Raw genomic sequence first — 22,897 nt, forward strand, 5'->3', positions numbered from 1 at the left:
TGTGTGTGTGTGCACATCTGTGTGCTGACACGTGCTTGTGTGTCCCAGCTGTGCCCCCAGGGCTGGCAGCAGGCTCTGCTGCCTGGCAGGCAGTGCTGCTGTGCCCTGGCTGCTGCGCACACACACACACAGGGCTGGGAAGGGGGATCTGTCACAGGTGGCTTCTTGTCTAAATCTTTTCCTATAAAAGAAAAACAAACAAACAAACAACAAAACAAACAAAGTGAAATTTTGGTTGGTCTAAAGGTTCTGCTCCATGAAGAAAAAAAATTCACAAAATCCATTGTTTTTCACCTGTTCAGTCATTTCCTCATGAATAAATATTATCCATTAAAAACCTTGCCACAGGTGCTGCGATACACAGTGTTACATCTCCGCTTCTGCAGGGACTCTCTTCTTGCCATGATGCTTCTTTCCCTCTGGCCTCCACGGGTGACTTTTTGCCCTCTACCCTGGCACAACACACTCTCCGTGCAGGTTTTTCCTTTAACCAGCCTCGTCCTTCCTTCCCCAACCCTTCCTCAGTCCACAGCTGGGATGTGAGCCCGAAGAAAAGCTGCCCCGTCGGGTCCGTCGCTGAGCGATGGCGAAACGTCAGGTTGGTCCATCCAGGCACAATTTGCAGCAAGAAAGGAGCATGGAGGTGTGGAGGGAGAGGGGGGCACTGGTCTGCCAGCCTCCTTCTGTGCATGAGACGTCTTACAAGGCAGAGACCTTGACGATGTTGCTCGTGGTGGTGGGAATGTTCGTGGAGTGGCCGGGGCTGGGGGGCGGGCGGCTCTCGCCCTCGGGGGTGAGCGCGGGGGGCGTGGGGATGCTGATGATGGCTGTTGTTATCTGGGCAGCTTTGCAGTTCGGTCTCAGCCCGTCATCTGATTTCATGTTGAGACTGGAACGACTAGAAAACAAGTTTAGTGTTTGGCTTCTTTTTTTTTTTTTTTTTTTTTTCCTTAAAAAGAAAGCAAAACAAGCAGCAGGGAGGAGCAGGAGCTGCGCGTGGTCAGTGTCTTCTTCCTCTCAGCTAAGGGCACTGAAATATTCAGAAGACTCCACCTCAGTGTTCCCCCCAGTTTCTGCAAGGCATCATTGATTTCTCCCCAGATTGCACGAATTAGGGAACAGCTTTTCACAGGGCAAATTGTTCTAACGTTTCCATTTCGTTTGTGCATAATTCTAGTTTAATTAAGGGAGCATCTTAATGTACCGTCCTGTGCAGTGAGTGCATCTTTCAGAGCACAGGTAGTTCTTCCTGAGAAAGAGACGTTGTCTTCCTTGCATTTCAAATGCATCTTTCAAATTCACTGTCCCTTGATCTTTTCTATTTTTTTCCACCTCTCTGCAGCAGTTTCAGGGCTCTGGCAGCTGGGAGCATTCCTAACAGATCTGCACCAACTGCATCCTATATTTAATTACAGAGGGAAAATGACAGGTTGGTTTCTGTGCATCTGCACAGCTACAGGACTCTGCTATTACCAGCCCAACGTGTTCATTTTAAACACAAGGCCTGTCTTTTGGAAACTTAAAGCTCCCAGTTGGAAACGTATTGCTGCTGTTCTCCTAGTGACTCACCCAGAGGATGTTTCTTGGTCGCTCAAGCTTCCCAAGGACACTTTATGAGGCAGAACCTGTTCTGCTCCCCCTTGCCTCAGCCAGGAGCTGAGAGGGGGGCAGTCTGAGGGACTGGGTGGTTCTGCCAGTGGTAACCAGTACACCCAGTTAGTTGTGTTCCACATGAAAAACAACTTAAAAGCTTTTTTTACTCCATTCTTACACAGTTTGGAAAGCGAGTGAAGTAACAAACTGTTGACGTTTAAAATATCACTGGCATCTGATGTAGCACCCACTGAAATAGGCAGAATAGTTGACATTCCCCTGAAGTACTGCTTCAGGTGCTGCTTTATACTCTTGTCATCTTGAAATTGCAATAGTCAAGAGACTGGTTTTGTGCTTATCTATTAATAATTCCTCCTCTGAAAGGCCCTTCTGACTTCCCTCTGGCCCACAGAGGTAGCTGCTGTGCTTTGTTTCATTTCTAGATCCCTTTGATAGGGACAGGGAGAAGAATGGGAAGTTCAGGAGCAGCCCAGTGCACAAGAAGCTTAGTGGGCTGAGGGGGATTTAGAGAATAATTGGATGTTTACAAGAAGTATATGGTGGAGAAATTATTTTTTCAGCAAGTTATGAGTAAAATGAAAGTTTTGAGATTTTGCAGTGAGACTCTGTCTGTGTCACTGATGCCTTTTGAGGTGAGAGCTACTCAGACATCATGGTAACATTCCTCCTCCTTTGTTTCCCAGTGGTGCTTGATGCTCACAGCTGCAATTTAGACTTTAGGACAATGAAAATCAGTGACGTGAGTGTCCCTGGTGGGCCGTGCCTGTGCAGCTCTCCAACAGCTCCTGCTCTCAGACACTGATTTGCTGCTTGCTTTTGCCTTCTCCCAGGAAGGGCTCTGAAGCCCTGGGCTCTCTGGGAGGTGAGCTGTGCCAGCTTTGGTGAGTGGCTCACAGCTGGGAACTGCTGGCTCCTGCCTGTGTGATTAGCACTTCAGAGGCAGGTTTCAGCTGGAATTCATTCTGCTCTGTCCAGATTGGCCAGAGAAGAGCTGCACTAGAAGGCAACTCTGACCTGGTTCTTCCTGGAGCAGCTAGGAGACACCCCTTGGGCTGTCCTTAGAAGGAAGGAAACCAAGATACTCCCAGCACTAGATCCCCCCTCCCTGGCTGGAGACCCGGCCTGCAGGAGCATCCAGTGGGACAGCACACTCCAGAGGCTGGCATGCAGCAGCTTGGCAGCAAGAGCCTACTCACTGTACCTTGTGGTGAGGGAGGGCTGCTCGCTGCAGGGGATGTGGATGGTGCTGAGCTCCTGCATGCTGCGCAGGCGGGTGGCGGGCACGCTGGAGTTGGGCAGGTGGGTGCTCTTCTTGCTGCGGCGGGAGCAGCAGGAGCTGGTCAGGCCGTGGTGGCTGGACAGGGAGGGGCTCCGAGAGGAAGGGTAGTTCTGCATCGAGCTCTCCATGCAGTTCTGCTCGAAGAGCTGCTCGTCTATGAACTCGTGGTTCTGGCAGGGGACAGAACAGGCGTTACTGGCAGCACCAGCAGCAGTTGGTTCCCAGCGGCACCTTTTGGCCAGGCTGGTGGGACGTGTCAGCTCCTTGTCTGTGTGAGGTGATCTCTGCCTGAGAATATTTGCACCAGGCAGATCTTCAAATGACTCTGCCCTTCCACTCACTGCAACCAAGAGAAGACTCTGCTCTCCTGCATCAGGAGGGGCACAGGGAGGCGGCTGCAGTGAGAGAGGCAGGACAGCCCCTCAGTGCTGCCCTGCTTCTGTACTCTGAGATGGTTCATACCTTGTGTTTGAACTTCCTTTCATTTGTGTGTCTGGATTCCAGAAGTGGCTTCAAAATGTCTGCAATACCACCTGATTATGAAACCCAAGAGGAGATCTGGGGACCTTTTTCTTTGTCACTGTCTGGACGTGCAGCTGAACTGCAGGGCGCTTGTGTCGGCCCTGGGGTGCAAAGCAAACCTGCAGTTCACTGGGTGCTGTTGGCTGAGTGGAAATCAAGGGGGCAGGTGAGAGCTGGAAGTGCAGAGGGAAAGGAAATTCAGCAAGCTGCATTTGTGAAGAGTTTCTGTGCTAAGGAATAAGAAATCCTGAAAGAAAGAGCTCTAGTGTGTGTGTATGAACTTCATACATGGCTAGAAACACACTTTATCCAGCCCCTATCAGCATCAGAAAGGATGGGAAACAAAAGCAGCCAGGGTGAAGGTAGCCACCAGTTGCCACTGGAACAACCAACAACCTCACAGGAAACAAGAGCACTGCACAGCCAGAAAGAGCCACGTGCACAAGCTCCCGCAGACAAGACCAGGAACAGGAAAGGAAGCAACAGGGTCCAGACACGGCACAGAGACCAGAGAGAGAACAGATTGAATTAAAAAGGAAATACCTTGATGGTGGAAGTTCGTACAGATAACAGGGGATCATCCACAAGATAGGACAATCCCTACGGGACAACATGGCAACAAAAGATAAAAACACAGTTGATTGTCCATCCTGGCATTCAGAAGATCAGTCCCAGCACTGCATCCCTTGCCTCAGCATTCCAGCTGGCTGGCTCAGGTTTGAATGGGCAACTGGACCTTCTCTTCACCAAACCTTGTCTGAATCAGACTCCTTTGTTCCTTCCTTCTCACACTTAAGCTTTTTGATGTTATGACCTTGGAAACGGAACAAATCTGGTAACTTTATTACTCTGAGCTTTTGAGAGCTAAAGGCAAAGGAAAACAAAGTTCCAGCTGCTGATTCAGAAGCAATAGTTGGAATTGCATGGCCACTGGCTCACCACTGGAGCTGGGGTCTGACCATGTTCTGTGGGAACACAGGAGAAAGGTTTGGGTTGAAGGACTGGATTGATGCACTCAGCACCAGGAGAAAACATGGCATGTGAACGTCCATCCTCCCCTGGGGAGTTGGAAGGAGCGAAAAAAAACTCCTTTGGTTTGAACAAACTCCATCTGTTGTGTTAATGTGACAAAGCAACCTCTGTTGTGGCAGCTACAGGTACTTGAGGGTCACTTTGTCATCTGACACCAGATCTGTGAGCCAAGCCCCCCAGCTGCAAGGCTGTGTGCTAGTGACAACCACAGATACCGTGTCAATAAATGTACTTTTAGACTCCTCCTGCCTGTCTTCAGGAAGGGTGAATTGCCCATTGAAACAAGTTTGTAACCACAGTACATTCCTCATTCCATTCCTGCAACTTGGTCACAGAATGACCCTTGAGTATTTAAAAATTCTTTCACTGAGATTTACATTTTTGGGAGAACTGTTGCACGGTGTTTAAATAGATTGTGTGAACTACAGAAGTTCCACACAAACTGATTGAACTATTTGGATTGATAATTTGAGACCAGAATCCAAACTTGCTCCATGATTCAATGCCACATCATGGTGATAAGTGGCTGAAAAACATGGGGGGAGACACATTAAATGTTGTGCAGATTCTCTCTCTAGGTTTTAATAAAAACTCAAAGTATCATCCTTGGTGCTGTTCTTTGCCATAAGGAAGGGGCAGGGTTTTCAGCCAGAAGAGTCACTGAGACTCACAGTCTGGGCAGGCTGGTGTGCTGGAGGCAGCCTGGCTCTGCTGCTGTGGGATAGCAGTGCAGCCACAACTGGGACAGGCTTTGACCACGTTCATTCCAGCAGCCCAAGGAGCCCTGGGGCAGCCCAGGCAGCTCCCAGAGGTGCCCACCTGCCCTGGGCAGCAGTCAAGATTTCTATGAGCCTTTACAAAGTCAGGGCCTGCCAAGACAGCCCCAGGCTGGGCTGCCAGCTCAGCTTTGCTCCAGTTTCCAATGCAAAGGTTTCTTCAGAAATACATGTTGTTGTAGTGAAACTTAAGCATCAAGTTCTGAACTGAAGAGTCAGATTGTGAAATACCTGCTTGTTATGGAACATCCCAAACTGCTAGAAACAAAGGCAAGATGAATCTTGTAAAATAAATGTGGCAGTCACTGATACAGGAAGAATCCATTTGGTGACCTCGACAGCTCCTTGTGGTAAAGCAGCTGGACTCAGCAGGTCACCACTTAACCAGTCATCTTCTCCCAGTGTTTTGCTGAGGCCTAAGTGCTGTTATTCCAGCATAAGCCAAACTAGGGAAGTGGGGGTGATTTATCTAAAAGAAAGCTCTTGCAAATCAGAAATCAAAAGTACATTTGAAGATGGATGCAGATAGAAAAAGGCATGAATATTTCAAGTGTTAAACCCTCTCCATTCTTTCCAGAATGATTCATATTTTAGATAACTGTGTTCCTTTACTGCAGAACCTTTTATGTAAACCTGGAAGTAAAACATGTGTCTCAAATAAGTATCTGAAGTGTTGCTAGAGGCTTCTGCATGCAGAACCACTTCATGAGAGAGAAAATTCTCACTCCAGCACCTGGCATGGCACGGACAGAAAAGCCACGTTTCAGAAACTGCTTGGCTGGCTTTGAGATAAATTGCCTGCTCTTGTCACCACAACTGGAGTGAGCAGGTGTGTGTGCAGCCTTCCTACATGTTCAGAGAGCTCATCTGCCCTGCGCCAAACAAAGGGCTAAAGGTCTTTTGTTTTCCTGGAGACCTGACCCCAGCTGGGACAGGCTGACAGCAGCTTCCTGCTCTAAGGCAGCAGAACTCTGCTTTCGCACTAACTAGCCCCAGCAGGGAGTGTGGGGGTGCCTGGCAGCACCAGCCCCTGCCCTGCCCTGCCCGGCCCGGGCACCGACCCCCGCCGGGCGGAGGTTTGTGCTGCTACTTACGGTTGTTTTTTCCAGGCAGTGCAGCAGGTGGTGATGTTGGCTTTCGATTAAGGAGGTGCCTTTAGTCGTGTGCTGTTCATCTTCAGTGGATCCCTACAGAACCAGAAAGGGGGAGAGAACAAAACAAAACCAGGTGTAAAGCCGTGACAAGAAGCGGAGCTCCCGGCACCGGCTCCCGCAGGGGCACAGACAACCTGGCCAGAGCTGGCAGCTCTCAGCTGTTCCTCATGACTCTCATTAGGTTACCTCGTTTTTTCCCTTAATGATTAGGCTTGTGAACTCAGGTGAGAAGCACAGATTTGATACAAAACCTGGCTCTTTCCAGCCATTTTGTAGCTGTGGAGGGAACATGAGAAACGCTATTGAAGGGTGATCTCCAGATACCTGAGCCAGAAGGTAAGAAAGAAAAGAAGTGTGCTGGCTTATTTTCCAAAAACAGGTTAAGAGTTTTAAGCTTGATATGACCTTTGGGTGCCAACAGATGCACCCTGCAGTTGTTTCCTGTTCTTTGCTCTTGTGGTGCATCAAGAGGGGGCTGCTCCTCTGGTCCCTGTGGATGGTTGTTGGTGGGGAGATGATAGCAGGTCCTAGGGACTGGGTTTGGTGCAAACTGAAGGTCTGTAACTCCTCCTGAGGCAAAGCCCTCTTGGAAAGGCAGGGACAGAAGGGAGGAACAGGCAGGCACTATTTCTGTGAAAATTCTTATACATGAATTATCCTGTTCAAGCACGTGGCAAATGAAGCAGCAGGGGCAGAGGGTCTATGTTCCTGTGACACGTGGCAGCAGTTCCCTAGGAGAAGGAAGGTCCTATCTTCAGTAGTTTCTTTTGGCTTGTGGCTTTCCCCCAGCAGGATGGCTTGCTGGGATGTGTGTGTTGGGAACACGGTGCCCAACAGCCCTGGGTGCATCATCCAGCACAAACCCAGAGCAAGGCAAGCTGCTTGCAGAGCCCCCACCATGCAGATACTTGGCTTGTAGTACAGCAAAACCTGTACAGCTGGGTTCTTAAGGATGTTCTCTTCCTACTACTTAAGCTTCTGGTCTTGAAATTCACTGTGATTTCATGACACATTAATCTGTGTGTGTCTTTGATGACAAGCCTTAAAATGGCAATTTGGTGTTGTGAAATGTTTCCCTGTGCTCCCTCAGGAAGAAGTGCCTGGTGTCTGCTGCAGTGCCTAGATCTCAGAGTTATAAATTGACGTGTGTGGCTTGAGTCTCCACTTGGCTGTGAAACAGCAGTTTCTAACTGCTCAAGAGAGAAAAGAGGTGGCTGGGAGCTGCAGCAGAGGGTCTTGGCAGAAGCACCAAGATACTGCCTGTTGCTCTCAAGGGGGTTAAATTCAACTATGCTTAAAGCCTTGCTTTTAAATACCCTCATGTGTCCCAGTGATTCACTGCAAATGTGTGCTCTGGATGCCTTTCCCAGGATGGTTCTGTGAGCCTTAAGTGAGGGATTAGCTCTGTCTCTGATGCCAGAACAGAGCTGAGCTGGTACGTTAAGGAAGCTGACTTAGTTTCCCATAGGAATCTATTAATTCTATGTACAGTATCTTAGGCAGGTTGTGCATTATTTTGTTGCTGTTGTTTTCAAGATGGAGCATTCCCAGAAGTATTTTTAGAAATGGTCTAAAAAAAAAAGAATCAGTTCCATTTTTCTTATTAACAATCCTCCTGGTGAGCTTACACATCCAGCAGGTCCTGGTCGTAGCCTGCTGAGATTACTGACTCTGCTGAAGTCTGTGTTGGAATAGTTCCCGTGGAGGTCCTTGCAAGCCCTAAAGCAAATATGATGATGCACTAAAACAGTGCAGCACTAAAACCACTCAAACTCCTGGAAAATGAGAGAGAAAGAGCATGTATAGCAAACAATATAATTTTTAGAAGGATTTGTTTGAGAACAGATCTAAGTGGAATCTGAAAGTAAAGATAGAGCTTCCAGACCTCTGGCAGAAGAACTCGGCCAGTGTTAATTTTGGCAGCAAAACTTAGTCTCTCCCTCTGCTTTCCATCCAGGGCTAGGCTGGCCACTGATGGGAATGAATCTGACTAGGATTCACCACCAGTGAGCAGGACTTGCACCTTGTCTTCAGCCAGCTCATTGTTTCCAGAAACAAAGAGTATGAAACCACTGAGAACACCCTAGTGTGGGAATGGAGAATGAGATCTGGAGGAGCTGCTGCCCTGGGACACTGGGAGTGCCAACATCACACAGTGTTGGGCACTTTGATAGTGCTGTTGAGGAATGGATACCTATAAAGGAGGAGAGTTTGTTTTTGGAGCTGGGATGCCATTTTTGCAAGGATTTGATGCCAGCTTCCATTCAGTTTGTTCTTGGAAGACATTCACTGAGCTGCTGGTTGCTTGGAGGGAGACTGAAACTCACTGCAGTGTCAGTCCTGAAATCCAAAATACTTCCACTTTACCTCTTGTACTTAGTGCCTCAGCAGGCAAAGCTGGAGGCTGGTGAATGGAGGTGAAGTGGCTCAGGGTTGGATTGTCCCTCCCCAGGAGAGCAGCTGCAATACTTTGCTGTGGCTAAGCAGCTTCTGCTTGTGAAAAGGCACAAGAGCCTCCCAGCCTGCTGTTCCCAGGATATACACCTCCCAGCATTTTAGCTAAAAGGGAATTTCAGCTGGCTGTACAAAGAGATTAACACTAAGAGGATACATAGGCTGCTGCCATGGCAGGAAGCTCACCATCCCCTCAGCACTTCTGACATAAAACCCACTAAAAATCTCTAAATGAGAAGAAAAAAGGTCTGAGTACTTCATGTCTAATGGCAAATTGAAACTGCCACAAATCCATGTGTTTCTGAAGCAAGAGTCTGTATCCTTGCTAGGAGCAGAACTCCTTCCTGCTGCTGTCCTTGGATAAATCCTCCTCTTTGATTCAGGCTCCAGGCTGGAGACAAGCTGTTCCCTTGAAAGATGGTGTCAGTGTATTCATGCTGGTGCTAATGCAAGAACCCTCTGGCACATGTTCTGAAATCCTGAACTGTCCTTATTTCTCAGTGTGTTAGTTTGGGTGCAAAGCCAGGGCCAGGATGGGTTCTGGGGCAGTGTTTTTCCTTCGGTAACCCCCCGGGGTGTCAGACTGCAGGGAGATAAAACAGTGTAGAGTGATCCCAGTGCTGGGTGACTGCTAATGGTGGAGGTGATGAGGGAGGGGATGATGTCTGGCTGTGGCTGTACAGTAATTGCAGTTGGGATTGCTGCTGGGTGACAAACTAACCCGAGGGCAAGCTGGCCACGTGAAGTCAACTAAAAGTTAATGTGAGTCCTGGGCAAGGTACCAAGGGGTGTACCTGACCAGTGGAGCTGTTTGACACTCATTTGACTAACAGACACGCACAGTAGGTAGTTAATATTTTGGTGCCTAATATAGTAACTACAGAAGTCACATTCCTTCATATTTTTGCAGCTTTAAAAAACTGGCTGCCTGGACTCTGCTGTCAGTCACTTTGTATAATCTAAGCAATAGTTTGTTCTCCTGCCAGAAAAGGAAAGGACATAAATGTTGCCTGGCCATGTTCATCTTTACAACAAAGGATGTTTTGCAGTTCTGTAATTAATTAATGCCACTACCTGTGGATGGAGAGACATGTCTCAGCTCTTGAGGCACATCCTGGGGTGGTGCAGATGTCAGACGTGGCTTGGGCAGGGTCCTTGTTTCACTAAATTTTATTCCTGTATGTCACAGGTGGATGGAAGTTTGTCCTTCCCTATTCCCAGTACTTTTGACCATTTCAGCAGCAAATTCCTTAGGGTGGGGGTATTTTCTTACAAAGTACCAACATAACTGTGCACAATGTTCAGTGCTTTTCATAGTGGGTTTTGTGGATCTTACTGGGCTGTGGGGGAGTCATGTTGGCATTTAGAGCTGTAAGCCCACCAAGAAGCAGGTTTCATCCAGAAAACTTTGGGAAGACCTGCCCCAGGTGCTACTATATGTCTAAATCTAGTTATTAATGGGTAAAAAAAAAAGAAGAATCTGGAACCTCTTTAGAATGTTTTTGTTTTCCTTTCTGTGCCTACAGTAGGTTCATAGCCAACAAAATTACTCTTCTTCCACTTCTTTTTGGGCAAGTTCCATAAAATTAATCCATTCAGCCAAATATTTCTTACAACCTCATGCGTTTTGGACCTAAGCATTGGTGTGTCAGCTGCTCTTCTGTGAGTGGTCTTGGCAGGGAGTCTTAGTTGACAAGAGAAGTGAGGAGATTCTTGTTGGGATGACAGGCTGGAAGATCAAGTGCAAAAGGAGTGTCCCTGCTAAGATCTTCTGGCATTTTTAAAAATTGGAAATCAAAAGCTGAAAAAAGGAAGTTTTAAATCTGCAGCCAGATTTTTGCATGTTCCTGGATAATGAAATAGTAGAATATCTGCTGAGCTCCAGCCCAGTCCTGCACCTTCCCTTTACAGGGCTAAGGGTCTGGACTAGGTGAGACAAGTTTTCCTGGTCTCTCATGTTCCTACTAAAGAAGCTTTTCACAAGCTGCTCATCAGCAACATATGGTTCAAGAAACAGATTTTCTGGGAGTCGTTGCCATATGCAGAGCAGGAGACCATGTTAGAGGAGTAGTCAGAAGGATCAAACCTATTTTGGAGGGGGAAACAAACTGTTCTGGGCATCCTACCTTCCAGATCCGTGCTTGGTGCGAGGGGCTTTTGTGGAGTCAGTTTAAAAGCTCTTCAGTTGTAAAGGGCCAGATTCCTCTCTCTGTGCACCGAGCAGCATCCTACTTGCAAAACAAGGTGCTGCACAACTTCCCTCTGTGTTGTACCCCCTGAACCTGGGTGGCAGTGGCTCAGGTCCCAGGGAGCAGCTTTCACCAGGAGCTGAAAAGGTTTTTCAGCTTGGATTTTACAAATACAGAAATCTGTGCAGGGAGAGCAGTAGATGTTTAAAGGATTAGGGCCCAAGCCAGGAACCATGAACAAGTGCCAGGCTGCTCTGGTGACTCCATTAAGCATTCTTCATCTTGCACTTTGCTCCCCATCTGCATGAAAGGCTGATTTATTTGAAATCAAATCCTTGAAATGTGCTAATACCTGCTCTGGTGTTGATCAGGCTTAATGTAATAACCTTTTCTTGCTTTCCCTGATTCTGCTGAGCAATCTGACGCACTTAGAACTTTCCTTCTCCTGAATAGCTGGAATTGGCCTCCAGAGGCCTTTCTGTTAAAAATAGCACCCCCCAAAACTGCCTGAAACAGGAGCTAGGGAATATTTTCCAGTCCTGCTGGGCATGATCAGACAGTCCATGGTGGAGGGAGACTCTTGAAAATAACAAACTGCATGTTGAAAGAGAGTGGGTATTTATAGTCCGAGCAGAGCCTGGGTGCTATAAATCAGCTCAGCTCCATCACACAGAGCTTTGAGGGGACCTGGTCATTGCTGGAAGGTCACATCAGCTCAAGGAAGCTTTTTCCTGCCCTTCAGTCCTGCAGCTGTGTCCCAGCTGTCCCTCCACGGGGCACACCCAGTACCTGGGGTAACATCATTCCAGGGAGGCTACTGGGCTGGAGAGCGAGGACTCGAGTGGCAATAGGGAGAGAAAGGGAGGGAGCCCGGGGAGAGGAGTGGGAGCAGGGAGCTGCTTCAACTCTGAGGAAGGAGATGTGGTCTCTGCACTCACCGTCAGCTCCAGGGCTTCGTTCAGGAGGCCGTTGCGCTTGCTGTGCAGGTAGGCATTGGAGCTGCCCGTCTTGGCCACGCGGATCCTGGCCAGCCTGGCTTTCTGTGGAGAGGGCAGAGGAGCTGGAGTTACACCCGGGCACACCAAGTGGTCAGTCCTGTGCTGGCAAGACCAGCAGGAGGGAATAGTGGGTTCTCCTTCTACCTGAAAAAGCCTGTGGGTGCAATACAAGGAGTGTGGAGAACACCCAGCAGAGGTCTGTGCAGGGTGGGATGGGTGTGTCTGAGGAACATCATCTGCCAAGGAGCACCAAGAGCCTTTCCAGGGATAAGGAATGGGGTCCTGTAGATCTGTTTATCATTTTTAAAGTTAATGTTGATTTTTGGGAGCAAGATGCACAGCAACTAGAGACACTCCTCTCAGCCATGCCCCTGGTGCAGGAGCACAAAGGGCCACGAGTGGCCTGGCCTGTGTACGAGCTCTGCAGGTGTGCTGCTGTCATGGCTCACCTCCTCTCTAAGGGCTTGGCTGTTGGCTCCCTTTATCTTTCAGCTCTGTCCTTTGACATGTGTTGTCACTTGCTCTGCTTGTGCTGCAGCTGGGGTGGTGGGCAAGTGGCTGCTGATGGGCTTGCAGAGGGAGATCTGAGAGGCAGGCTGGGGAGCTTGCTCCACTTACCAGCCAAGTGGGATAGGTTCTTCATTTCATATTGGGAAATACTGACCAAAAAGTCTGTGTTCCTCCTCATCCTGCAGTAGGAAAAGGCACCAGTTTTGCTCCTCTGCAGCAGTGTGAGATTGACTCTGGTGATACAAGACTGTCCAAAATACACTTCTCTTGGCAAACTGGCAGAAGTCCCTCTGCACCAACAGGAGGTTCAACTCTTCTAACTCTTATTTATCCCTGACCTCCTTCACCTCCAGGTGGACAAGTTAAATGATAAAAACCAGTCCAGAATAAAGCAAGCAAGCAAGACCAGTAAGAGCCTCTTCATCATTAATGACACAGTTCCTAGTGTTTCAGTTTTTCTTTTCAATTGTTGCCTGCTCCTCTGTCAAGTGCTGATTTGCCTTTTTCTTTTCTACTGTTAATTTGTGACTCAAACACCATTAAAAGTAAATACATGAAATAGCTGCAGCTATTAAAAAATAATTACATTGTGCTGTATTTTAAAATGCTGCATAATCTTTTAAATAACATGGAACTCGTGATTTTCCTTTCTAATTAGAGGTTCTAATGGGTACACACTGTAGGAAGGGTAAAGCCAAGAGGCAGGTATCTGCAGTGGGGCCAGGAGTGTATTAACTCCAGGAGCTCTATTAATTCCAGCCACTGTGCACGTGTGACTGACTTTGGCCCCCAATATTTGAGAGATTTGTTAAACCTTAAGAGCTGCTGCCTAAGCAGACACTTTCTCAGGCAAAGACATGTGGAGAATACTAGTTTGCAGTTTAATTAGGTGATGCAGGCTATGACCAGTCTGAAAAATAGGTGGCCTTTTGATACCCCAAAATGGGGACACCCAAAATTGACCTTTTTTCTGTACCCCTCCTAGATTTCATTGTCCCATTTTGATGTTGAGACTCTGGGTTGATATGAGAGTGCAACCTCTGCTGGAACTTACCCTGTAGCAGGGCTGAGGTGTCCTACCTGCTCACCCTGTGAAAGGGGCACGAGTTCTACTTGCACAGTGTAGACTGAGGATACACCAAGAAAATGGAATTGGATCTTCAGGTTTTCTGAAGACTTTCCCAAAGTGCTGTGTTGCTCTGGGACCTGAATAAGACTGACCTGAGACTACAATCTGGGACCAGAAATGCAGGAATTCTGTGTGTCCCAACTTACCCACCTCACCTCTAGCAGGAAAGGTTTCATCCTCATCTTCAGCCAATTGTTGAAGTGGATTCAGTCTTGGTCTCTTGTAATGAACATTATTCCCTTTGCCTCCAGGCTAGCGAGGATCAAATATTAATAGCTGTACTCCACATGGGCTGGGCATGGCTTTTTTTCTGAGGTCTGTTCTCTTTTCTTCTTTGAAACAGGGCCACTAGCTATCTAAATAATGAAGGCCCCTTGGCTTTTGTAGTTTAGAACAGACTTTGTTATTTTAAAAAGTGTCAGTGGGACAGGACAAACGTTAATCCTACACAAAAGGCTGTCTAGGATAGTCACATTGCCTGACTCTGTGCCCCCATCATGATTACATTTGGTAGATATCTTGATTACCTCGTCTAGAAAAGTTAATTAAAATTGGTGCCTAAAATTGCTTTGGCCCTCCAGACAGTTTCCCACGTTGGACTGGAAACGGCTCTAAAACGACAGCTTGTGTCTTTATGTAAAAGCCTGTGTGTAAAAGTGCATTATTTAGCAAGTGGCCCCAGCTCTACGTGGCGTTTGGGTGCAGGTCCCGTGTCCGCCTGGGCTGCAGCGCTGGGGCCGTGCCTGGCAGTCAGCAGCTCTGCAGTGGTGTTCTGCAGGAGCTCTGCTCTGAACTGCCACGGGTTTTGCTGTCAGAAACCCAGACAGTTTGGCTGATGGTGTCTTCCACATTCTGCCAGTTTTCAACAGGTGTGGATCTGCTTTTGTCCTCCCCTGCCCTGCAGGGCTTGGTGCTTCTGGTCTGCGGGACAAGTGGAGGACCGTGTTTCTCTGGCCCTGTTGCACACGTTGTGGGGCAGGTTGCTGTCCCTGCACCTTATCCCACAACTGGGGCAGACTGCAGGTCATTAGGGCCAGGCCTGAGATCACTGTTACTGAATATAAGCCCTGCACAGAGAGGCTAAAAAAGGAAAAGCAAGCGGTACAGTGTGTCTGCCTGTGGAGTGGTGAGAGGGGTTGCTAGGAAACCACAGGATCTCAAAATGCATATGACCTAATCTGAAAGATAATTTATATGGTGAAAATAATAATACTAGTGACAGCCACTTACAGGTTAGAAGGATGGATCTGGTTATCTCGGAGCCCATGTGCTCTGGGACCAGGATGGCTGCAGGTCTTGGTCACTTCTGGCTCCTTCCTGCCATGTAAGAAACTGGGGGCTTGGAACCAGCAGGAAGGGCAGAGAAGCCCCATCCATGCCAGGTGCTGGGGGGTGGTGGAAGTGGCTGTTGGCATCCTGGGAATCTACATTTCCCAAAGGGACTGGCAAAGATGAAAGACTTGCCTATCTTCATCCTTTAGCTGCCGGGGAGATGTGCAGGGGGCAGGAGCTGCTGGCTTAGGGGAAAAAGCTCACCAGATGGCAGGCCCAGGAAGCAGCTAATTATTATTTATTGATGATTTTCATCTAGCTCTTATGGAGATAATGTTCATTCTTGATTTATGTGATATAATAAACTATTAAGTTACAACCTATGACATAATTTTATATTTGCCAGACATCTTCAGCTCTCCAGATCTTCCCTGCTTTGAGCAAGGAGATGACCAGAGCACATGGATGTCAGGCAGTACCTGTGCAGGTCCTGTGTCCACCCCTGCTCCCTCTTTGGGTGGGACCTCTTCTTAGCATTGTCCTTCACAGAACAGCTGAGGGTGGAAGGGACCTCCAGAGGTCCCCAACCTAAGCCCCGTTGCCCAGGGCTGTGTCCAGATGGCTTTTGGGTATCTCCAAGGATGGAAACTCCCCAGCCTCCCTGGGCAATGTGAGAAGATGTTTCCCGAGGTTTGGATGGAACCTCCTGAGTGTCCATCTGTGCCCATCACCTCTGGTCCCATCACTGGGCGTGGCTGAGGAGAGCCTGGCTCTGTCCTCTCTCCCTGCAGGTATTTCTACACATTAATAAGATCCCTCTGGGCCTTCTCTGCTTCAGGCTCAACAGTTCCAGCTCTCACAGCCTTTCCTCTCAGGAAGCTGCTCCAGCCCAGATCCTGGGTAACTTGAGCTGCTGCAGCCACACTAAGAGCCCTCCTGGCAGAAAGTGCAGCTACACCAGCTCATTAGCAGCACTTGATGGTTTTCCCCCTAAACAGTTAAGAGCTTGAATATGAGTAGAACGACTGCAAACTGCAGCAGCCAGTCCCTGGTGCAGGGGGTGGCACCTCTGGTCTCTTAAGGCTGAAATGAAGTTATTCTCAGAAATAATCAACAGAATATATTGGTCTAATTTTTATTTCCAAGGTGAACAATCTCAGCCACACAAAGTGCTGGATTTTCTTGCATTTGTCTGCACCTGTTGCTAGTTGGGGTCTGGACTTAAATTCTGAATGGAAAGAACGTGGTTGATTTTAGACTACAGAAAAGATAAGCAGGTTGTACATTTTAAACAGGAGTTTCTGTGGACTTAACAACAAGGCTTAGAGTGTGGAATGACAAAGTATTTTCTTGTAGTTATGTTCTCAGCTTCCTAAAATGGTCTAAATTTTTGTCTGTGATACCTTTGGCTAAATTTAGCATAAAATTCAGAAAGGAACTCAGCAAAGCCTTCAATTTGTACCTCTGAGTGGGAACTCTGTGCACAGATGTGACTTGGAAAGGGAATGGCTGTCACCTTCCTCTGGTGGAACACACTTGGCTCCCCAGCCTCCTGGGGTGGGTTTTCCTTGCCAAGCAGAAAAAGGAAAATTCTTCATTTTGAAAAAGCATTAAAAAAAAAATAATAATAATAGTGGGCAAGAAATTAATCCACTGTCTGGAGTGCTTTCCTCAATAGAAATGGGCAGCACTGCTCATCTGTCCTGCTCATGGCTCTGGGAAGCTGCTGTGCCACCCTTAACAAAGCCTGGAAACAGGCTGGACTGCCAAACTAGGACTCGGGGTTATTTCATGTGTTTGGAAGCTGAGTGAAATCGTGGCCATTCAAAAAGCAAACGGCCCATCTCATAAGCAGTAGCTGCTGTTCTGCTGGCCATGGTGCCATCTGGCTGGTGTGGGCAGGCAGCTGAGTGCAGCAGAGCTGGAAAAATTTTCTGCAGGTCATCTTTCTGTCACTGTGACCTTTTTTCCCCCTGAGAAGCAGAGTCTGCACATTTGTGCTTTTCTTCCTCTCAAATCTTTACGTTAAACACCTTTCAGCCAAGTTTAAGTATTCTGTCATTTTGCTTTGGGGGGGATGTTGTAGAGCTGCACATGGAAATCAGGTGGTGTAGAGCTCATTATATTCCTATGTCATTTGAAAGAACCCGTTACAGTCAGACCTTGATCTTATTCTGGGCCTTTTCATTACTTTCCAGAGATGAACGATTCCCCTCCCCTCCTTTTAGTCCTACCTTACCCTTGGCACCATCAAAGCATCAGAGCATCATTTCAAATGCTCTCTATTGTTTCATCTTTCCAACGCAGAGGAACATGATGTTCAATCTATTTATAGAACAATGCACAGAATATGGGGTTTAATGGATCTCAGCTTCTCTTCTCATCGTGGATACCCTGGCTGATTAAACACAGAACTTTGAAAAAAAGAGGCATAATATGCAAGAGTTGCTGAGAGGAATGCAGGGCAGTGGGAAGCCCTGGAGGGCTGAGGCCAGTCCCCTCCTGTTGCAAACTCCCTCTTCTACATTTTCATCTTGAACTTGAGCTCTGGCTTAAGCTTAGTGAAGCTTTTGCTCCTACTGGGCTTTTATTTTAGAATTTCATTCTTCCATTTAGAAAATTCCTTCTGGTTTCCAGCCTGTGTATGTTTGTTGCCAATTTTACTTGGGTGTCATTGTATTGACATTCTCTTTTTAAATAGACCATCCCTCCCTTCTTGTTTGCTGCATTCAACAGGAGAGAACAGACTAAACTTCTGACTTTGTAGAGTCTGACAAATCTCACTTTACTCCTTTGCTTTACATTTAAGAAATGAGATGGTGTTGTTTGTTTGTTTGTTTGTTTTTAAGCCATTTCATATTTTTGCCCTCTGTAGATGCCCTGTTTGTTTCTAAAGCCTTTTTGGTTCTCCACCTCTCCATCCAGCCAGTGAGGGTTATGGTCAGACCTTGATCTCTGGGTGATTTGACCTTATGGACAGTTTTTCCTTGACTGAAATGTATCTTACACAGTTACTGCCTCTTGGCTGAAACTCCAAGCTGCCTCTGTGCTGAGGTTCCCACGCTACTTGTCCAGGTGAGGGACAAAAGTGGCTCTTGTCACTTCCTGAGTCTCCTCAAAAAAGAAATCCTTACACACACTTTTTGTATTCTTGATGCTGTAACAGATTTCAGAGCTTGGGTCAAAATGGCTCCAGGGTGGAAGAGGAGCTGTATCAATTGTAGTGGGAATCTGGTGTAACTTGTTGAAGTATTTGGGGTGTAAATTAGGGTGTCAGAATTTGTCTAGGAATGTATTCCTTAAGAAACATTGCCTCAAGAAAAGAGCCTCATGTTTTTCTGCATCATCAACAGAGGTTGCTGCTCTCCGTTATTCTAACAGAAGGTTCTGTGTTTCACTGACAGCTGAGTGTGATGAGCTGCTCTGCCCGTGGTTCAGCTGCCTGTGTGCCCAGGCTGCACTTGTGCAGCCCCTTTCACACGGCTCACAGCCCCCGTTCATAGCTGTAAAGTATTCAGAGGATGGAGAAATTAACAGAACTTCGTCTAGTGTCACATGCTGACTTTCCAGACCTGCTCTGTGAACACCAGCTCGCGCTGTGGAGGCCTGTGCTTGGTGCAGAACAGGACGGGAACAGCCTCGTGGTGCTGCTCACACCGTCCCCGCAGCGCCGGGGCCGGGGGTTGGTTTCGGGAACTGCCCCTGGGGCCTCGGGGTCAAACCTTTCGCATCAGGCATCCAGGGAGAAGCTCCCTGGCGCTCCAGGGAGGGCTCTGGGCAGGGTCGGTGTGTCTCGGGGCCGTCCCGAGCCTGCGGGGTGTCTGTCCCGGGCAGGTGCGGGGGGAGCCAGCCCGGCGGGATGCGGGGCTGTCCCGGGGCTGTCCCGCTCCTGCCCCGCGGGCCCCGGAGAGTCCTGGCCCTGCTCCTCCCGGGCGGGCAGGACCGCGCTCCGGATCCCGGAGCTGGGGGGACGTGCGGGCTCCGGGTGCGGGCAGCGCTGCCCGGGGTGCGGGGCTGTGCCCGCAGGGAGCGGCTCCCGCCCGGGACGCGCTTTGTCCGCGGCTTGGATCCCGCAGGCTGGGATCTCCCCAGGCAGATCCTGATCCTGCAGATCAGCCGTCGGTTGGATGCGGGCTCTGGGTTCCCCCGCCTGCCCGTGAACCCCCTGGGCCGGGCTGTGCTGCTGGGCAGGCAGCAGGTCCCGCGGCTGCTGAGCCAGCAGGAGTGGCTGGGGCAGGACTCGGGTGAATTTAAAACCCCGGGTGTGAGCGCTGATACCTGGCTTCACTTCGTCACCTTTACGTGAAGAAGCTCTGCAAGAATCCACCGAGGCAGGAAAAGAGGTGAATTTATCCCAGTTTTGTGTGTGAAAAACACCTGAGTCCCAGAGAGGGCGGTGTGGAAGGGTGATGCTGCAGCATCCCTGCTGCCTGAGACAGTGAGACTGGCTGGAGTGGGGGGACAAGAGGCTGCGGGCTCTGGGGGACCCGCCCTCTGGGGGGTTAGAGCCTGATATGGTGCTAGAGTTGCCAGCAGTTACTGTTTGATGGGATTTTCGTGACCTTCAAACAACAAAGGCTTGTTCTGAGTCAGACTTTGCAGAGCAGAGCTGCTGGGTGGAGTGGGAGGAGTGATGAGATTCCAGGGCTCCTCAAGCTGGGCTGTGTGAGACACCTGGCAGTGTGTGAGCAGGGAAGTTATGGGGTGGCCCTTGAGGGACGTGCTGGTTGGCTCCATCCATCCCACACCTGTGGGCAGAGGACGGGGGACCTGGAGTGCCCCCCAGCACCACATGTGTCAGCAACAGATGTTGCTCTTTATCTGCTTATCACTGTCACAGTGCAAATTAGTGACTGCAATCAGCTTTACTACCACTTACACTTACTTTCAGTGATCTGTTTTCCTGACCCAGTGGGTATCTCCATACCCATTAGTCGAGCCATCACCACAGATTGCTGCAGGCACAGGGGAGCTCCAGCTGGATTCAGAAGGTGGGCTGGGACCTGTGAGGGAGCCAAGGGGCACCCAGCCCACCCCATGCTGCCTTGCTTATGCAGAGCAGTAAAACAACTAGTGTATAAAGGCAACAGCAAAGAATTTGGTCACTACAGCCCAGCTCCAAACAGGATAGGGCTTCCCATCAGTTTCTGGCTGAACACTTTCCATGCAGGTCTCCTTGACAAGGCGATTTCATCCTGCATTTATTTAGATGCCTGGGATGAAGTGGGCAACACCAGCCATGACAGATCCCACCAGCTGTGCTCCATAATGGACCATCTGGCCAGAGGCTGCCACGTGCAGCCAGCACTGCCAGCTGGTGGGGACAGGGTCACCCTGGTGCTCAGATCTCCAAGGTGAGGCCTCCAGGATGGGTCAGCCAGGTTGTTGTGCATTGCAGGCTGTGACCTGGTTATGACTGAGACATGATGGGGAAGGGTCTCAAGGCATGGAAGCAGCACAGAGTGGCTTCTGGATGTGTGTGGAAATAATTTCATCTGGGCCTTGGGCCACTGGTGACCAGAGGCTTCATAGCTGGATGGGCTGGTTTGGGGGGCTGAGCCTGCAAGCTCCAGCTCACTGAGCTCAGCTTCCTTTCAGAGAAGGCATCCAGGTGCCCTATGCAATTTGGGACCCTGGGAATTTGAACTAGCTGAACTGATAGAAAATGCTGTTTTGCTTTCCTAGATGATACAAAAGAAAAGAGGAAGGATTCCTGGTTGGTTTGTTTGCTTTTGTTTTTTTGTTTTGTTTTGTTTTTTCCTCCTAACCTGTTTGAGGGAAGGTGACAAACACCAAACAGAGGAGGAGGAGACAGAGGTACCTACCCCAGCTAAAATTAAGTATCTTTTTAAAAAAAAAAATTAAAAAGCTTTTTCCCTGACAAAAACTGTTAGACACCAGCAATAACAAAAACACATTCCACACACGTTCACTGTGGTTGAAAAAACCCATGTTTTTTAAACATCAGCCAGCTCTAGTTTTAACCTTATTATTTCTCTCTCCTCAAGTTCCCACCCCATCCCCTGCTGGGAACTGAGTCATGCTCTGGTGCTGAGCTCTCCTCACACAGCTCACAGCTTTTTCTGGGCATTCTGTTCCCCACTCTGAAGTTCACTAACCCACCTCCAAAATTTAGGGCATCAGCTGAAAACCAGCACATTTCAAAGCTGACTCCCCTGCTCTGTAGCAAAACAATTATTATAATGGCCTCGTTATTGACAGGCGTGTGGGCTGTCTCCCTCACGGGTACGATGATGACACAGTCTAGTATTAAGCAACCTTTTCATCACCATCTTCCCTCTTCCTCGGCTCTGCTGCCTCTGGGAGCCATGGCTGGGGCTGGAACAGTCTGTTTCTGACGTGCCTCTTATGGAACAATCAGAAAGACATTTGTGTCCTTACTCTTCCTTCCTTTTGGCTTAAGTCCCTCTCAAGCATCTCCATAGTTACCTCTCCATCAGTCTGCAGAGTCCTGGCTGCCTGTGTGTAACCATCTCAGCAGCAGCTCTCACTGCCTAGAACAACCTCCCTCCATCCACTTCCTGCCATCTCCTTCCATCTGAAAAGATCCAGCTGCTCCCTTGTCTCCTCATTCCTTTCTTATACTGGCTCTGTGATTGAATGTTGTAATTCATCCACCAATGTGTCCACTTCTCTGCTTCACCTAATTTATTCCATCTATTCCTTGATGGCCTGCATTAGTTTTCAGTTCTGTATTACAGTTTTATGTGAGAGTGGCTCTGCAAAATTATTTTGTTCTGGGTAATCCTTCCATTACCTAAAAGTGTATGTTTGGTTCTTTCCTGGAAACTTGCAGCCTAGAGGATTAAATGAGAAGTCTAATTCAAGGCTTTTGCAGTACATTTCTGGTTCTCATAGAGTCAAAGGCCACTGGATAATAAATGAAATGAATCAAACCGACTCAGAAGCTGCAGTCCTCAAAAGCATATTTACTGCAGACCTAAAACCAAATACTGTGATTACTGAAGTTTTATATTCATAGATGACAGCTTCAGTTTAGCCCCTGTGAAATGCACCACTAAACCCATGCTAATCCCTCTGAGCTTATCAGCTATTTCAGTATCTCAGCTCATTTAGCAAATCTAACCATTAAATGATAAGTGCACTTTAAACAGGGTGGTTGTTGTTTTGTTGTTTGTTCGGTGTTTTGCACAACATCTGAGCATTTAGATTCCTCCCTCTGTTGTGCAAATGTGAGGAGGCACATGGTGCAAGGGGACCCTTTCTGAACATGTTTTTTCCCCAAACTGAGAAGACCAAGAGCAACTCAGCTGGCTGAATTTTACCCCTGAGGGGCAGCTCTAGAGATCAGTTTGCTTTAGGCTGTTGTTGCTATTTCCAAACTTTTCAGCTGCCACTCTCCTTCCACGAGCCTCCTGAGGCTGTTCAAAACGGCTTTAAATAGGCCTTGGAGGACTCAGTGTCTTCTTCACACAGGCAGGGAGCCGGGACTAACCCCCCAGCCTGTGATGCTGCAGAGCCCTTGGCTCGGTGCTTGTTTCTGTCTTGCCATTTTTTCTTATCCAAAAGCTGCCAGTGCCCCTGGGCATTTGCCAGTCATTCTCCTACCTAAGCAGTCTCCCATTTCTGAGAGCTCCTGTGCAGTTCCTTGCCAGCTAGAGGTTCACAGCATTCCTGGAATCCTTGGGAGAGCAACTTGCACAGCTGGAATTGTGACTGCAGCCAGCCTGAAGGCCACATCTCTTCTGTTCTCTCCTGTACTACCTGGCAGCCTTCCAGCCACGCTTTTCTGCCCTGCTCTGGTGGGAATAACGTGGCTTGGGGCTGTGTTCACTCAGTCTCTGACTTCTAAACAATGAACTGTTTCACTTTTTCTACTGCTGCTAAAGGAGCAGCATTTCAGTAACAGTTAGTAGCTGCCTCTGCTTTCACTTTCTAGGGTTGAAAAGTGGGAGGTGTAGTCCTCAAACCAGCACCAAATACTGC

At 48.5% G+C, this 22,897-nt stretch overlaps 1 protein-coding gene across 4 annotated transcripts in view; it reads right to left on the reverse strand.

Annotated features, from left to right (window-relative positions):
- The window catches only part of KCND3 (potassium voltage-gated channel subfamily D member 3), a 101,794-nt gene continuing 78,897 nt past the window's right edge, over positions 1-22,897 (reverse strand). For 3 of the 4 annotated variants that reach the window (XM_051638794.1, XM_051638795.1, XM_051638793.1), the window contains exons 4-8: positions 11,959-12,060; positions 6,318-6,410; positions 3,959-4,015; positions 2,816-3,063; positions 1-898 (exon numbers count right to left, since the gene is read on the reverse strand). In XM_051638794.1, coding sequence (XP_051494754.1) covers positions 700-898; positions 2,816-3,063; positions 3,959-4,015; positions 6,318-6,410; positions 11,959-12,060 — 699 coding nt within the window. In that variant the 3' untranslated portion in view covers positions 1-699. The remainder of the gene's footprint in view (positions 899-2,815; positions 3,064-3,958; positions 4,016-6,317; positions 6,411-11,958; positions 12,061-22,897) is intronic. The other variant, XM_051638796.1, reaches the window with a different exon arrangement.

This window comes from Apus apus, chromosome 23, assembly GCF_020740795.1.
Source record: "Apus apus isolate bApuApu2 chromosome 23, bApuApu2.pri.cur, whole genome shotgun sequence".
Taxonomy (NCBI): Eukaryota; Metazoa; Chordata; class Aves; order Apodiformes; family Apodidae; genus Apus; species Apus apus.